The sequence below is a fragment of the Anthonomus grandis genome, chromosome 16 (genome assembly GCF_022605725.1).
Source record: "Anthonomus grandis grandis chromosome 16, icAntGran1.3, whole genome shotgun sequence".
NCBI classification, from domain to species: domain Eukaryota; kingdom Metazoa; phylum Arthropoda; class Insecta; order Coleoptera; family Curculionidae; genus Anthonomus; species Anthonomus grandis.
The window spans coordinates 3,937,302-3,956,334 of NC_065561.1; the positions used below are offsets into that span (position 1 = coordinate 3,937,302).

Genomic DNA, 19,033 nt, shown 5'->3' on the forward strand with positions numbered 1-19,033 from the left:
TGGGGTATGTTTCCCTCTCTTAAGTGTGTGCTTTTTTCACCGATACCCATTACCTGCAAATTCATAATTAATTTGGGAAGTTATGTCTTGTCAAGCTTTGCACATAGTGCATGTGCTTATGTGTGTAAGTGTTGGGGTGATGTATCTGAGCAATTAAAGAAATGTTGTCAAAGAAACGAGTTGATGTTGTTAAGGCTTTTCTTTTTAAGAGTATCGCCCCCCGATGAATGCAGCAGAGTTCTACCGAAGCTGCCACCTGGCATTACCATATCCATCGAGATTTTTCGGCATTTCAAAAGGGCAGCCTTCTACGCTGGCTAGACAAGAATAGGCCTATATACTAACCAGACGGTCTAAGGAAGTGCCGGAAACCTTGGTTGTTACATTACTACTTCTTCGGATGACTCCATCTAGAACTCGGCCCTCTTTAATCATAGGTTATGTCGAATAGCGCTGCGATTTCTCCCAAGCTCTGCGTGTGGCTCCTCCTTCTTCTATGGGCTTAGGACCATCTAATACCTCTATATACTATAAAGACGAAACGCAATCCGACTGACACAAGTCCATAAACCGACAGTACCGATAGTATCGATAAACTCATTACTGATAATGTTCCATAAAGTGTAAAGAAATTTTGAATCCAAGAAAGAGATAAGGCAGTATCAAAAGTAATGAAAATTAGGCGTAAGTCTATCTCTTACAGTAAAAACCTTTCAATAAAGGGAAGTAATATTGTGAAATTTGAAGGTCATACCCATCATCCATTATTCCAAAACAAGGATTATCGATCATAGAAGCTTTGACTAATTAACGATAAGAACATTTTGATCATGCGCGGATCCACTGTGAGATAAACTTAAGCGTTATAAGCCTGGTGCTTTAATGTATCCTATCTCTCTCTATATAATATTCACTTTTTTCGGGATGTTATCAATATTAACATTAAAAGTATATGCATAAGGCACAACACACTTACAATAGATTATAAAATAAACAACACGTGAAAGCTTTAGCCCATCATAAATATTTTTTTTGTTTATGTATTGAGAAATGCATAATTTTATACATATATTAATAAAACTAAAAGTTGATTTTGATTATTTTCAGAATAAGAATCTTATTCAAATTTTCTTGAAGAAATCTTATTGTTGGTAATACAATTGTGTGAATTGAGATTGAATAAAAATGAACAATAGTATCAATGAAATTTATTTTCAAATTATTTTATATGTACCATTTAAATAGTTCGCCTGTTTTAGGTCTGTAATGTAGGTATCTGTTTGATCGATAAAAACCACGGTTGTAATTCTCTAGATTAAAACTGGGTCGCTGCAATTGACACAATCTAATTGACTTAAAAGTTCATTAATTATTGCTCTCCCTCTTTGTATGTCGCTCATTATTCTCTGAGCTCAGCTATCACAGAATTTACAGGTCTAGCATAAACCAAAAATAAGATGAAGATCCTCCCATTACAAACATAAAAAGATGCACTTTGTATTAAGCTAGAAGGAAATATTTTATCGAATTTATTTTTTTTTTAATTTATTAACTTTATTTTTACTTTTTTATTATGATTTTTTATTTTTTATATAGCACAAGCAATTATCCTTACTATCAATGATAGAGTGGTTTCATATACACCAGCAAAGTCTGCCATTAGTATAGGCAAATTTACAATACTTACATATAAACCATAATAAAAAATTTGTCTCTACTTTACTAAATGATTTACTTTAACTAAATGATCAATATTTTGCAACCGCATATAAGTTGCATTTTTGCTCAATTCAAATCTGTATTTAAAGATATAAACTGAGCAAGTAGTAAGATAATATCATAAAATTCCTCAGTCTCTTTTTACATTCGCCCTATATTCGCCTATTATTTTTTAAGTCAAATTAGCAAATCAATTTTAAATGAAAACGTCAAACTAAAGTGGACACTACTAATTCTTAATACAATACAAATTATAATGTGAAGTATAAAAAAGTTCGAAATTAATGCGAATTGGGAAATAAGTGGTACGTCATTTAAAAGCACTTTAAAAAAACCTTTAAATTATCAATAATATGTTTAGGAAAAATGCAAACATCTATGCGATTTAATTTTAAATTTAAATTTTACTATACTCATTCACATGAGAAGTGAACCAGAAGGAATAATTTCTTCAACTTGATTTTTCGACATGTTAGTTTTTCCTATCGCCAAATTAGTCACCGTGGTAAAAATATATGGTGCATGATAATAATAATAATATAAACGATACAACAAAATTGGGTATATTTGAAAAGGTATCTTTTTCTCTGGAAAAGCAATCGTGACTATCGTGCCGGGCAACTTGAGAGAAATACAAGTTGAGGGTTCTCACAGAGCATTATTTTACCTAATCTAATTTATTAAGTAATTTATATAAGTAATTAATTTTCAATATGCGCATCAGGCTTATAAAGCAGTTATTTATATAAAAGTTCTTATTTCTTGATAGATAAGATACGGGAACGAAAGATGTATTTTTTGTAAAAAAATCGAGTGGTTCTACCAAATGAAAAAGGAAATACAAAACTTCTTCACCAAGGCTAATTAACTACTACTATAACGTCTGCTTGAATATTTTATCAGTTTCCTTATGGTGCGATTCCAAGATCGCATTATATTGGATTAGAGGTAGAGCAACGAAATGGAAACCTGATGTTCAGAACAGGGTAGAAAAAATTCAGCGACCTGTGAAACAAAATTGGAAATGTTGTCCTAATAAAAACAACCCCACAGACTTACTCACCAGAAAAGTTTCATCGAAAATATAATTGGAGTCAAGTTTTTGTGAAGAAGGACCAGTTTGGTTAAAAGAATGTGAATGGGCACCTGATGAATAATATGAAGTTTGTGACGAATTTTAGTTAACCTCAAAAATAACGCTTCATCAGAAATATAGTAAAATCGAAAAGGTTATTCGAATATTAGTTTATATTAAACGATTTTTTTATAATTTAATAAAGCCGAAGGGAAAATTAAATGGCATTTTGTCAGTGGCAGAGCTTAAAGAAGTCGAAAATTACTGGATAAAAAGTGTTTAAGCCCACGAGTTTTTAGAAGAGATTAGGTACCTCCAGATCTAAATCATCAATCTTATCACTAAGCCACTTCGCCGTATGATATTATATACCTGTAGGATTCAGTTATTTAAAAACATATATTCAATTTATATAAAAAAAAATATTAAATTTCAGTTAAGCGAAACATATAAGAGAGACACATAATTTCTAAGCGAAACACATAAGAGACCGCTTTAAGCTTTTCGTTGAAATGCCGATGTTTACCTTCTTTGATCGCTAAACGTATAGTAGTAGGAATTGAGTAGTTGGCAGGGTAGAAGAAAGACGACGACGCGATCAGTTGCGCGATACGCAAATATATTATATTTTTATGGGCAAGTTAAGACGGGAGAAGTGCCTAAGACGGGGTTACTTTCTCTACTAAATTAAAAGACGGGAATAAAAGATAAGAGCCGTGTATAGTTCAGTTCAGAGATCTATTAGAATCTTTGATGTACCGCAAATAGTCCGTGTGCCGGTGTTGCTTGTATTGTCACATGACATGCATGTTTAAATTGCAAAATTTTATGTGGAAAGAGTCATAAAGTAATATTCTAAGCGATATTTAATCATTTCATTAAATAAATAAATGTTTTAAGCATTTTTTTAAAGAATTTATACATTTGATTCGTAAAATTTGACTACATGCGCCCACGTACTATTTTGTTAAACGCCTGACCTCCACTCAAGCGTGAAAAGTTGCACAGGTCAGGCCTTAAAATTTATTTGTATTTAAAACTTTATTATTCGGGATTTTTGGGTTTAGTTTTATTAAGTTAGAAATTCAGGATAGTTGAAAGCAAGATAATATTTAATTTAAATATAAGATTTAAGTACGTTAAATGAGTTTAACCAAAAATTTTAATTTCATAAGTTTAGTTTTTAGCGCCATCAGTCCCTTATAACAAGTCAAGTCTCTTTGCTTTGCAATATGTCAAGTTGGAATAATGTATTGACTACTGACTACTGTTAACCCACTGCGTAGCTTTCATCAAATATATTAAACAATTTTAACACTGCTTTTCCTGTTGTCAATATTAAGAAACGAAATAGAAAACCTTGGTATACTAAGGGTTTACGAGTATCTGGGAAAAATATGCGCTCCCTTTTTTACATTAGGAAATACGCTATGAACAATGCAACATTTTTAAATTATTATAACACATACCGCAAGATTTACAGAAACTCAATCAGAATGGCTAAGTGGACCGACTTTCAAAGGAGGATAAATAATTCCTCCAACAGAGCAAAAGAGTCTTGGAAGATTTTAAATGAGCTTAGGGGCAAAAATAAGGTCTTGGTTATTCCAAGTACCTTAGATTCCAATGTCCTCAATTCCTTTTACTCAATTCCTTCTACTGTGATATTGCTAGTAACCTTGCAGCCAATCTTTCACAAAAAATAGATCCCAAGAGCTATCTCAGCAATGTGGTAGTAGCCGAATCTTTCTTTTTTGCCCCCACAAGTGTAGAAGAGCTTAAACAGTTAATGTTAAGAATAAGAGTTCATCAGGTTGGGATGGGCTTTCTCTTAAAATATTTTCTGTTTTACCTCTTGTTGCGAGTTTTCTCAGAGTGCTTAAAAAGAGCAATGATTGTTCCTCTTTACAAGGTTGGCGATCGCGACTGTCCTTCTAACTTTATAACTTATCCTATAGCGTTATTGCCTACTTTAGCCAAGATAGTGGAACGGCTCGTTAAGGTGAGGATGGTTTCATTTTTAAATAGGTTTGGCCTATTAAGTCTTCAGCAGTTTGGCTTTCGTGAGTCTGTGAGTACAAATGATGCTATCTTTAGCTTTCTAGAGCACCTGTACAACCGACTGAATGTTGGTGAAGTTGCAGCAGCGGTATTCTGTGAGTTGTCCAAGGCATTTGAATGCGTGAGTCACAGAGTGCTGCTGATGAAACTGGAGCTCTATGGTTTTAGAAGAACTGCCCTTGAGTGGTTTCGTTCCTACTTATCAAATCGTGTCCAGGCTGTCAAATTTAATGTTGGTATCTCTAAGGAACTTAATATAAATGTGGGTGTTCCGCAAGGATCAGTACTTGGTCCTTTACTTTTTCTCATTTATGTGAACGATCTGCCACAACTGCAGGTAACTGGCAAATTTACATTGTTTGCCGATGATACCACCATCCTCTGGCACGACTCTGATATTTCTCAAATGGAGGCCAATATACGTGCAGATTTGTTAAAAATAAAAGACTGGTGTGATGCAAATTTTTTAACATTTAATGTTTCCAAAACAAATATCCTTAATTTTAAATGTAATACAAATGATATATGTTTAAATAATGAAGCCATCACCATGCCACCGTTCAGTAAGTTTTTGAGTTTTTCCATAGACAAGTTCCTTAAATTTGAAGACCATATTGTGAATGTATGTACAAAAGTCTCATCAGGCTGCTACGCTCTAAGGGTTATTGCCACCAGTCTTAATTTCTCCATCGCCAGATTTGCATACTTCGCGATTATCGAGTGGCACCTTCGATATGGAATTTGCTTTTGAGATTCATGTTCAAATTCACTTTTTAGTTCAGTGTTTGTACTCCAGAAAAGGGCCATTGGATATCTATGTAAGGCCAAGCATTGTGACTCATGTCGCCCGCTTTTTGTAAGTCATAATATTTTAACCCCGTGTTGTATTTTTATTTTGGAAACAGTTTGCTTAGTTTTTAGAAAATATAAACAGGAACTCCACTTAGGAAGCCACTATAATACGCGACAAAATTATTTGTTAAGGCTACCCATTCCTCATTTTGAACTTGTCCGTAGCTCTATCATATATGGAGGTAGAAAGCTGTTTAATAAACTTCCACTAGAAATAAGACAACTTAAGACTGAAAAAAGCCTACGTACAAGGACGAAAATATTTCTTGCTAGTAAAGCGTACTATAATTTAGGTGAATTTTTTAATGATTAGCATTTAAATGTTTTTCAAAGTTTTATATAATTTTATTTTAAATTAGTTTCTCGTTTTTATTCCTTTAATGTACAGTCTATTGGCTTTGTCAACAACTTCTATGTTTATATTGACAATAAAGCATTTTTGAGTTTGATGAGAGAATAGGTGATACGAATTACTTAGGCCCATTTATTCTGTGGATTAAGGCATTAAATAGTTACTTTTTGACACAAAAGTGTAAAATGTTTTGGTTTGTCTTCAAATTTTATATATTTCCTTTTTTTGGGAATTGAGATTTATTTTTACATGGTGGTGATTATTAATGGGGATTGTGGCTGCCATATTCAATGTCCTTTATTATAGTTTTTTTTTAATTAATACATATTATGATATATTATTATAATAATATACTCATGAAAACCCCCCATCTCTATATTTAGTACCAACTTCTTTTGATAAAAAGTAATTATCTAGTCAGAAAATTGGAAGTATATTTTTTTTTAAATAAACTTTTACATTAAAAATCATCTAACTGTCTATACTTTATGCGTTTAAAAGACACAAGTTTTACTTATAAAAAAACACACTTTACATCCTAAATGTAATATTTATTAATTTGTTTGCCTCGCATCTAGCTATTATGCATATTAAGAGAGATTAGATAAAAATTAACAAAAATAAATGCTTATACTAAAAACTAAAAATCTTATACAAAACACTACATTTTAAGTATACTGGATCCTAAAACTACAGTGAGGATACTAAATACTTTTATAAATTTACCCACTCTTTTGAATCTGACCCAAAAAGTTAATACAATTTTTTAAATTCTGTTTTTTTGCCATTGTTCTTTAGCAGTTTCTTCCATTAAGAAAGGAAACAGTTTCTCTGTTGCTGCCATAGATTCCAACTTCATATCGCACATCAGCATATGGATACTAAAGCATTACATTATATATACTTTATTGTGTCGCTGAAGGACAAACAGGGGCAGTAAGCTGAAAAAAACAAAACTTTAAACTTGTTTAATTAATAAAAATAGGATTTTCTTACTATGGCAAAAAAGGGACTTTTTTCCAGAGAATAGAGGAAGAAGCAGTCTTCATTGTGTCGCTGAAGGACAACAGGGGTAGTAAGCTGTAAAAAACAAAATTTTAGACTTGTTCTCTTATTAAAAACAGTGTTTTTCTTACCATATCAAAAAAGAGATTTTCCAGAGAATGGTGGAAGAAGCAGTTTTTATTGTGTCACTGAAGGACAAACAGGGGCAGTAAGCTGTAAAAAACAAAATTTTAAACTTGTTTTATTAATAAAAATATGGTTTTCTTACTATGACAAAAAAGGGACTTTTTTCCCAGAGAATGGAAATCATACATCAATCATAAATGTATTATATCATGTTTTGGCTAAATAATATATGGATCTTTCTTCCTCCCAATTTTTTTAAATTTTCCTCAAATATTCTATACACCACCTGACAATTCCATTACAGCAGCTCTAATGTTAACCATCTTAAGCTTAAATCCAAGTTTTATCAGGTATCTCCGCAAGGTTGAGACTGAGAAATGTTTGTCCCTTGCCGATGTCTCTATGGTCAGAACATGGACATGTCTCTATGGTCAGAACCTCATTGTTTTTGTATTTAGAATACACACCTTTCCTTAGCAATTTGGCAATATCCGTGTCAAGTCCCTTTGATTGTCCTGCATCTTTCCTTTTTATTCTGTCTTTAATCCTTTTTTTTACAGGCATATTGTATTATAGGGAACCCCTGTTAAAAACGCTGTTTTTTGCAAAGCACTACAAACATTTGTGAACTGAGGATCATTCCTTAGATTGTTATAGATATTTAGATAAATTTGTTTGGCGTCTGTACTTAAACAATTACGTTTTAAAACTGCTTGATTTCCTCTGTAGCTTCTACTTCTCTTGCTTCTTTTTGCTTCCTCGATACTAGAAAATAAACTATCAGAACTATGTAAGTCTAAATCACTGTCCAGATCACTCTTATTGTTTTTATCACAAATGTTATTGTCTTTCTTGTACACCCACGGTCTCCATAAGCCCGCACAAACACTTTCCTCTTCATTTGCCAAATTTTCCTGCCTATTTTCCCAGGGTCGAAACATTTTAAGGTCTTTAGGTATAATACCAAAACAAATCCACAAACACAAATAAAAAAACACACTTCCTCAGAGTAAAAACTGCAAAAAATTTAGACGAATACAGGCCAAATTCTAAATTCTTTACTTTCATAAACGTGTAAAAAGCATAACCGGCAAAACAGTCAAAACACATCAAATAATAACCTCACATGGCCTCCCAACTATTAAAGGTGATAGACCCATCCAACAACTATTTTAAAGGCGATAGACCCATCCTTAAAGATCTCTTTAAAAACACGTCGAAAGTAATACAAAAACTGCCCAAAAATTTATTTGGGTACGGCCCCGTAATTCTTAAAATCAGTGGGATAGAGAGAGATACAAAATCACTTGCACAGCCTAAAGTAGGAATCGCCAGAACGCAGGTGTTTTATCTTTGTTTAATAGACTGGCTAAAAAGAGGTGACAAGTCTGTGAGTGCTGGAAGTGTTTAAAATATTTTGTAAGATGCTTGGATTTTAGTCCGCGGTCAATTTTTTTATATTATTTTCTTGTGATATTATTTTTTTTCTAAAAGTTGACATTCGAACGAAAAATAAAAAATAGTATAAAACATGGGGTTTTGCGTATATTTAAAATGATTTCATAGATAGGCAATATAAAATTTTGCCATTTAAACATATATATCATGCAACAATAAATATGACATAGGCGTACGGACTAGTTAGTGCGGCATCTGCGACACATCAAAGATTCTAATAGATCTCTGAACTGGACTTTATCTTTTGTTTCAAAAGACGCAAGACGTTTGCCTAATGTTTTTTCTATTAAAAGACGTGCCAAAAGCCAACTAAAGACGTAATTTTTCTTATATGTTATTTAAAGAAGTTAAAACGTTTAACTAAAGAAGTTTATACCTTAGTGCCATACTTACCGGAAATTCTTACATGTGAACCAGTGTTTTGTTTTTTACCTATTCCACTGACAATAAACTTAGTTTTAAGTAAAGGATTTAGTGCTTTTTTTTATTGAAATCCCTAGACAACAAGAAAAAGCCTACATACCTAATACCATCTTATCAGCTAGAGATGACTTTTTCTACCGAAAAAGTCATCTCTAGCTGATAAGATAATTTGGTAGTGTCATGAAGATATTCTTAGTGGTGTTAATAGTACATTAGTTCAATCTAGAAGCAAATACTTTTTGTATTTGTATTAATATTAATTGTTTGTATAAATAATGTTTTACACCACTACCGAGAGACCGAATGATGCAAGCTGGACCATTTAAAATTACAAAGGTAGATTTTGAAGGATGGACAAAGGGTTAAAGTGTATATAATGTTGCCTACCTGTGCAGTAATACCTGCCGTTCATTTAGTGCTAGTCCCTAACGTAAACACCGAAAGCTACATCAAAGGTTTAAGGCGATTTATTCCGCGTTGAAGAGTGCAAAAACGTTCCGACAGGCCGCACAAGAATTAAAACAGGTTATTGCGTTACTAAGAACTGATCCAGTAGAAGAATATGCTCAAAGCGTGCATAAGAAAGAGTGAAAGAGCTGCATGAAGGGCCAGATTTTGGGAGCGCATGGTAAGGATAGTAAAAGATGCCCTAAAAATAATTCGTGGAAAGGTTAATAGGCCCAGAAGAACTGCAAAACATTTTAACGGAAGTTGAACACTCTTCTCTATCAACTCAAGACCTTTCACCTATTTGGATGATAATAATATGGATCCCGTATTCCTTTCACTATCTCATTTATTACTGCGAACCAAAAATTAAGGACTTTCTATCGATAAAAGAACTTTAATTTTAAAACGAAATGATACACTCACAATGTAAAATCCGAGAAAATGTAATGACAAAGTTTTGGAATAAGTGGTGTTTGGACAATTTACAGCAGTTGCGCTCAGCACACCATGTAATAAAAATGTAAAGACACAAAGTTTAAAGAAGGGAGATGTTGCATTGCTATATGAACAACACGTTCCAAGATTACGGATATGGTGGAAAATCGTTCGTGTCACAGGGGCTTATAAAGGTCGCGATGGACGAGTTAAAGCTTGTAAGATAAAAACAGTAGATGGAACAAAACTAAGACGACCAGTGCAACTTCTTTTTCCATAAAACTCATACATTCGTCCCCTTCCCCTGGAAGGATGGCAAAAATCCATAAAAACGAAACCAATAATAAATTATATCTGTGCATAAACTCTCCATTAAACAATTTCTGAGAACGTCTAAAATAGTAAGAAAGCGTTTCAGGAACTATTTTGTAAGCCCAGGAATATGGTGATGGCGCGAAATTAAGTTTGCTAATTTTAGTGAAGAGAAGCCGTTCAACCAACCTTTGTTATTTTTTTGTCGGGTAATATTTAGTCCTTTATACCATATTTTCATATCTTTAGTTCGACCGTTAAATTTGTTTGCGAATCATCCGGAGTTTTATTTGTTATTTTATAGCAGTCAGATGGCTGACCAATGGTTTGGAGAAGAAGATATACCTGTTACTCTATCGACGCATTCGAGCCTTTTATACATATTTTATACTATCCACGGTTATTGCTTCCTCTGACTGCGGACCACTGTCGCAACGTTTGAACTTGGGAGGTAGTATGACAAAATGTCATCTTCTGTCGCGATTTCGACACCCTTTCTGTTTGTTCAACGTAATATGACTGCTGCGCGTTATGTTAATAATGTCCTACAAACAACTTAAAAGCCTTATCTAGAGGGCCGTCCACATGTGCAGCAAAATAACGCCCCTCATCATTATACAGGGTGTTACAAAATTCAGTGCAAGTTTTTTAAGAGTGTATTGTTTGGTCAAAATAAGGCTAAGTTTATGGAGGCTGTAGCTCTGAGAGGGTGTATTTTAGAACACACGTTTATAGGAAAAAAAGTCTTATTTTGACTCAAACAATACGCTCTTAAAATATTTGCACCGAATTTTGTAATATCCTGTATATCTGTTATAGCATCTTTAATGATATTATACTCATAAATGTTATATAGTTTAACCTTACTATGAAGCTACGAGTTTCCACTGGTACTACCAGATTATAAAAAAATAGTGAGAGAGTTAGCAAGCAGGTCTGCCAAAATAACATTCAATCAATCCGACGCCACTGGCAGTTTGCACGCATTCAGATTATTAGCTGTAAACTTTGTCCTGCCAAGTTCGTCCATCAGTAGAAAAACACGTTGTAGACTCACGGGGAATAAGGTAGGCGCAATTTATTTGATTTTAAACTCAGTTAAAGTTTTCTACATTTGTATACAATAATAGTAGCACTTTTTAAAAAGTATCACGATAGGCTCACTTGGAATAAATATATACCACACCCACAAACATAATTATTTATGAAAAACTTTTATCAATACTGATTATTTACATAGCATCTGTTATGTCAGTGAACCCAGTTACTGCGTTTATATCGTGCATTTACAACCGATCGAAAGCGCAGACATATAAAATTCATTTACAGAACTTAAAAGTTCTGTAGGAATAGAGTCGTTATTATTAAGTATAAATATTAAAGATGTTATAGACGAGACAGCAGTAATTAATTCCAGTCTCACCTTCTTGTCCCAAAGTGTACTTTTATTGAAATATTTTTTAAGTATAAGAGTGTTAAAAAAACTTATAAATATTGAAATTTAAAATTGAATATTAAAAAATTACAAAAATTATATCAACGATTATAATTTTTTAAATTTAAATTTGTCTTGAAACATACAAATTAGTTTATTAAAATTAAAAAAAAAGTTATTAAGGCACACTGTTGATGCGAATTTTATCACTCTAATATTTTATTATTAATTATAATAATAAAAAGTTAAACATTTTAAATAGTTTGAGAGTTGAAAATATTTAATTAATTTAGGTACCGATTTGAGTTTAACTACAACCAGTTGTAAACATAATCCAAAGGAGAAGTTATTATTATTATTATAATGATCTTACAGTAAAATGTATATACAAAGGCAAAACAGATTAATATTTATGTCTTGTTTCCAATCTTTAAAGTTCAAATAAATCTTTGCATATATTGCTGAAAAGCCTGAAGCGAACAATCATCTCACGGATGTAAGGGGTTCCTTATAGCAATGTCAATAACGTCTAAAAAATATTCAGGACAAGCTATTTGTTGATGCAAGTGTATCTCAAAATGCATGGACTTCCGACCCTATGTGAAGGTCGTTTTATTTCAATTAACTCCTTATTTTCCTTCTTTTACGAAACATTACGCACAATTGTTGTTTTTCTTCCTGAATTTGGGCAACCATTATCAATTTCCTTTAAACGAAGTTGATCCGAGACAACTGCAATTGGACAATATTTTATTATTGGAAAATATTGTAGATTATCGTTAAATTCTTGCAGCAGATAACCATTACGTACGAAACTGTATAAACGGAATAATCAAAATTATCTCGTCCGTTCGTTAGCGGAGTGTATAACTATGGAAAAAATATGCCGTGATTTAAATTTACCAATTTTAGAATTAAAAAAATTTATTTGTTTGCCTAAGCACCTTAATTTGCTAATCTGACTGAAACAAATTTATAATTAAAACTGTTAAAATTATGGTTAAATTTTCTCTGAAGGTATTTTTAAAAACCTAAACCATGTTTGTTTTATATTTGTAAGACTATTAACTTAAGATGTTGGCAGCTTCATTAAATTATATGAAAATATTTGACATTTAATTAAACTTTTATGCTAAAATAAAAAGTGACATATTGTTCGATTCTTTTTCTGTCTTATGTACCATTAATTTTACATTTTTTATGCGCCAATAACATAAATAATGGCTAGCATCAGAAACGTAAAATAATGCGCAGATGTGTATAACCACTCTACAGTGTCAGTAAACCTTTTGCATATTCTTCTTACAAGTTAGAACTAACTAAAGAACTTACAAGTTATTTACAGGTTATTCGATTTTTGTAATTGCATTGCATTAAACTAAAATTTAAGTTGTACTTTAAATTTTAAACAATATTAGATAAAATAAATGGAACAATTTTCAAAACAATATTACGACAGGAATTTGGTTGAGGTTTGTAAATTACACGCATTAAATTTTAATCCATTTCTTTTAGCTTCAATACATATCTGTGGAATGCTAAATGCTCAGTTACACCTCTAATGGATGTACACTTCTGGAAAAAGGTCAAATCGATCTTAATTGCCTTCCAGCATTTATGCTATATGCAGCTTACACAATCACCCTTGTATTTCTGGATAATTTTACGATACCAAATAATAATGATACCAAAAGTTTATCCCATATTTTTCTCTTGCAATTTATAAATTAAAGTTAATTGATGATAAATTACTTGTATTCGATTGGCAACTTATTGTATAAACGCAGTAACTAATCTATAAAGTTTAAAATTTGGTTCCCTAGAAATAATAATTATAAATAATTGAATTATATATATAATCTGACTTATTTACTTAATAATTGCATCATAACAACACATCTTATTTTTAAATGACTTTACACGTTTTATTAAATGACTTTAATTCAACGATAACATTTTGCTTTTTTATAGATTAAAATACTAAACTCATTTGATTAGATATTTAATTATTATAGAAAAGTGTACGTAGTCAAATTTTTATCTGATAATTATTATAGATATACTTTTAGTTATTTATACAAAATAACCACTGGATTCATTACGGTGAAATATGATGATGGTAAAAAGTTGGTTTAAATTTTGCAAGCAGTCGCAATTTCTTCGTAATTTTTCCAACACAAAATCATTTCAAGAAATAACAATCCCGGTACCATGGGGCCAAATACGTGGCAAGTGGTGGGGTCGGACGGATATCAGACCTATTTTAGCCTTACATGGATGGCAGGCAAGTATTTTAGTGTATGTAATTCTTTTTAATCTACTAATTATTCATGTAATGTGTGACCATAAAATTCATGCGATATGGTGCAGTCATAACTAATATTTTGTTTCTTCAGAATCTGTAAGTATTAATAAAATGCGTCATTTGTTTATTTATATGTATGTACAGGGTGGCCAAATAAAAATGCGAGGTACTGTATCTGGGAAACTATTCATCGTAGAAGCTTGCGATAAAAAAATTTATTACTAAAATGGCCATTTAAGTTTTTTGAGAAAATTAGTCATTTGTGTCAGAAAGCCGAAAAAAGCCCTCTAGCGGCGAGATGTAAAACTAAAAAAACATGAAATATAATAATATTCGTAGCTTAATAATAGCTCTTTTCAACTAGCCCAAGTTTGATAAAATCTGCTAAGGCGCTTTTAGTATACAGGGTGTGTTTTAAGCCAACTTTTGAACACCCCCCACCACTTTATTTTTAGAGATACAGCAAAACTATTCAAATAAAAAAGGTTCGAATTAGTCTCTACTTTAATAATCAGCTATCTTTTTGTTAGGTTGCGCCCCCTAGCGGCCATTTTAGAAACTTGAAAATATTTTCCAGGTCATTCTCTTGGCCATTTTAGTAATAAATTTTTTTATCGCAAGTTTCTACGATGAATAGTTTCCCAGATACAGTACCTCGCATTCTTATTTGGCCACCCTGTACATTAGAATGCTTGCGAACCCTATAAAACTAAAAGTTTTTAGTTTGAAATGTAATATACACAGTTTAGTTTTATTTACTTTAGTTTTTCTAAAATTATTGAATAATTTTCTTAGTGTCCTTTGTTTTATCATTACGGGAGCAATCAGTAAGCTACCGTGAAGATACGTAATAAATATTTGACATTTTTACATTAATCTCGGTAATATGAAACCTCCTGAGACTACAAGCGGAAACAAGAAGCCACTATAAGTAGTTGCATCGAAGCACACTGATTGATTGTTACTGAGAAAACTCATATGGAAAGGCGCCAGGCGTCTGAGTTTTTAAACCTTATTCTTTTACAGTCAACTTCTCCTGATAATTGGATTAATTATCTGTGGAGCACTACTAGTAAGATAGAGTAAGACGTAGAAAAAATGTTACCTAGATTTTGTTGATAAATGTTATTATAATTTTATGGGCTACTAGCCTAAACTCGCGGCTCCGCCCACGTGGTAGAAGATAGTTGGAAGCTAACATCTTTAATAAAATTCGAATGATTTATTTGCTTTGAAGAGAGTCCAGGATGAACAAATAGACAGTTTCCAATCCAAATCCAAAGAATTGCCAATAATATGACAGATGGGTGGTTACGACCTCTCCTCTAATTTTTTTCTAAGGTTATGATGTCCAAGCTTAAAAGAATCTTAATAAATAAATGAGCGTAATAATAAATGAGCTCAAATAAATATAGAAGGTATATCAATCCATTTTGAGATTTGTTTCATCAAAGGTGCCTTTGACAAATAAACCGCAAAATAGAACGTTGGTGGATGCAACTACACAACCAAACATGTGTTGAATAACCTGTTGTCAGTACCCAACTGCGACATGAATTAACTGATCAAGTTTTATAATGTGAAATAGTCGATTAAATTTTTTTAAATAGTGCCTTTAGAAGAGATCTGTTTGATGTCATTAAAAACAAAAATGCTAACGAACTTTTTTATAAGGTTCAGTTATATTAAAAATGGTCTTGGACTCGAGAATATGAGGAATGTCATCTGGAATAGTTGAATAGATTTATTTATTTAGCCTTGGACCCAAAGCACAACAACAAAATTATTAGATATGAACATTCAACAAATTTATATAATCTATTGATTCGGGAGTCGCTAATCGAAAATTTTCTGATCTGCCCTTATGAGCCGTTTCAGAGTATTCCTTCATGATCGATTTGGTTTTCGCCGTACTCGCAGAAGCTCTCTCGCAGGTTCTCCTTGGAAAGTCGAAGCCTGGTGATGAGTTGGTACTGCATGCCAAATATACAGTTTGGCATGCAGTACTGTTTTGGTACGGCATTGGTCACTGTTTTGTTTCGACCTTCATTCGTGATACCAAGTGTCGGTGATGCTCCATTCGTATTCTATTGTGATTAGTGTGATTATGCGTTAATCGCATTAATCATTGACTAGCGAGATTTAGCGCTCTGTGCAGAGTGTTTATACGGCGCAGTTTCAATATGGGATGTGACTCAGTACTAAAGGCCATTTTGAAGGAGTTGATTTAATAACGCCAGCAATCATTCTCATTGTATTTTTGAGTGGTACCGAATAAAGAGGGTGGTACATTTTTAAATCGACTGGTATTCTAATGGTGAGCGATGTATATTACAAGTGTAAGCTTCCGCAAGATTTAATATATAGTATACGTCATTAAATAAATATTCTAATTGTTAAGTTAGCCTTTTACGTATAAGTCTTGTCTATAATTTTTTTAACTTATTTTACATTTTTTAGGACAACTGTGGTACTTTTGACCGTCTTATCCCGCTACTAACCGACGAAGTAGGTTTTTTAGCCATAGACTTACCAGGACATGGTTATTCCTCTCGCCTTCCGCCTGGAATTTACTACCACTTTATCAATTATTTATCAACCATAAAGTATATCATAAAATATATGGGATGGCAACATATTTCTTTGATGAGTCATTCTTTGGGTGGCATAATTAGTTATACATACACAATGATTTACCCACAAACTGTGGATGTTCTTGCTTGCATCGATGGAACCAAACCTTTGGTTGATCCTAAAAGGATTTCGTATTTAGCAAAATCTCTCGATAGATTCACCGACTCAATTAAATATATCAGTAGCGATAAGGAACCCCCGAGTTATACTCTGGAAGAAATTAGACAAAAAATTCATATACCGAATAAGAATTCTATTGCGCTAGAATATACAGAGTATATAATAAGAAGAAATATTGCTCCATCGAAGATTTTTCCTGGAAAATATTACTTTACCCGAGATCCCCGGTTGAAGCAGGGTGCTTTGCTGTCATTTTCTCAACGAGATTTAATTGAGCAAGCCCAGCAAATAACCTGCCCGATATTCATGTCGAAATCTAAAGGTGCTGGATATTATGAGGATAAGAATAATTTTTATGAAGTCTTAGAGGTACTAAGGCAAAGTAGTTCAGATTGTGAATATCACTATGTAGAAGGGACTCATCATGTTCATCTAAATGCTCCTAAAGTACTCGCTGAACTTTTAAATAAATTTCTTGAAAGGCACATTACTAAAGATAGGAGTGTTGGGGGGTTAAAAGAGGAGATGGTTGTACAAGAGGAACAAATTAATATAGTGCAGTAGTAAATTAATTTTTTATGATGTCATTAAAATTATGGAAAGATTAGTGTTATGTAAATTAATAATATATTTCTCATACTTTGATATAATTATGTATGTAGTTGTAGTTCCAAAAATTGTTCAATATTGACTAATTGTTAATGTGTTAATATGACTAATTGTTAATGTATATAAATGAATTATCAATCAATTAATCATGATCTGGACACAAAGAAGGGGTTTTCAGTTTGTGGTGATGTTGTGGTATATTTATTCTGGAATTTTGTAAGTAAATGTTGATGTATTAGGAAATACATATTTCTATTTCAAAAAGGGAGCATTTTTTGCTATTTATTTTAAAGAATATATAGATAATACTACAGATGGAAAAAAGTTGACCTGCAGGGTGATTGTATCCGAAATTTAAAAAAATATAGATATAATTTTTCTATCACCGATTAATCACCATATTATTCATAAAAGATAAATACCCTATTCATTACTAAATACTGACAAAATGGAGAGTTTTTGGTGTAATCAAAAGAAATTGTTTAACCACATGGTATTTAGGCGTGAAATATAGGTGATCTAATATGCACAATAATTAGTACCTATTTCCCATATATTATACCAGTCACCCTTTATTTCTGGTAGACGTATAAAAAATCAATAGAAATTTAAAATGTATGGACTCTTCCTAAATTTGGGGTGTAGTTCATCATGTGGGTAAAATTGATTGACACATTAAATGGGAATATAGAAATCCAAAAATATTGTTAAATTGAAAAGTTGTTCGATAAAATATCAGTATCAATAAAACAAAATGCAGTAGTGCTTTTTTACCATGAGGTATTTATCCTCTATCAAAAATACTTTTTTCAAACTTCCTTCAAAAAAAATGGATGAAAAGACTTGGCTAAGTGATATCTTAGAAGATGTAGGACAAAAACAATAAAACTTTAAAAAGAAATAAATTCATCGTAGAAAAATTACTAAATCTGATTTCAGAATAATCAGTTATTGCTGAAAATACTCAAGAAAAAGTAATTCATCTTAAAAATATTTTACACAAGTTGCCCCTATCGACTTCAGTATATTGTCAATTATACTTTTTCGATGATCGACACGTCATAAAACTCAGGGTGGGATGCTGATAGTAGTTAATAAAAAACTAATATGTAAACAAGCCATCTAAAGTTAATTCCTTGGACCAGCTTGTTATTATGATTGCATTGGATAAAAGAAATTTATTATTTGGAAATGTGTATACTCCTCCTAATCCATCTCTTGTATATTGTACTGTATACATTGTTCTTCTATGATAGATGTAAAGGAAAATTGTTTTTATCATTTTAATCGGCTCAAAATTGCATGGATTAATGATGACTGTGGTACAAGACCTTGTGGACTGATTTCTGATGAAACTAGCTGCTTAGCAAACTGCATGGCTTTCCTTAATTTGATCCAACTTAATAATGTTTCAAATCCTTTTGAAAATTATTTGGATTTAATTTTTAGTAATAAAGGCACAACTTGTCTGTGATTGTATGAGTGTGTATGAAATAAGATGCCATTTAATTATTATTATTACAATTTTCCAAGTCTAGGAATAAGTAGCTGACACGGCGGTATTCTTTTAATAGAGGATCCAAATTATCTAATTCAAGCATATTATGTAAACATCTATAATGGGATATAGATATATGTCAACTCCTCCTACACCGTCATAAA

General features: G+C 32.1%; 1 protein-coding gene and 1 long non-coding RNA gene across 3 annotated transcripts; one reads left to right on the forward strand and one right to left on the reverse strand.

Moving 5' to 3' along the window:
* Positions 1-6,792: 6,792 nt before the first annotated feature.
* Positions 6,793-10,808, reverse strand: LOC126745552 (uncharacterized). Of its 2 annotated transcripts, XR_007663585.1 has the most exons (4): positions 10,614-10,808; positions 7,196-8,206; positions 7,056-7,139; positions 6,793-7,000 (listed from the first exon to the last, which is right to left on the reverse strand). It is a non-coding gene; the product is annotated as an uncharacterized LOC126745552 (long non-coding RNA). The 2 variants fall into 2 exon arrangements; XR_007663584.1 differs by lacking the exon at positions 10,614-10,808 and having other exon boundaries at positions 7,196-8,663.
* Positions 10,809-11,212: 404 nt separating this feature from the next.
* Positions 11,213-17,635, forward strand: LOC126745550 (probable serine hydrolase). Its single transcript, XM_050453430.1, has 3 exons — positions 11,213-11,335; positions 13,773-13,987; positions 16,469-17,635. The coding sequence occupies exons 2-3, from the start codon at positions 13,814-13,816 to the stop codon at positions 17,324-17,326; spliced, it is 1,032 nt and encodes a 343-aa protein (XP_050309387.1). The 5' UTR covers positions 11,213-11,335; positions 13,773-13,813; the 3' UTR covers positions 17,327-17,635.
* The last annotated feature ends 1,398 nt before the right edge of the window (positions 17,636-19,033 follow it).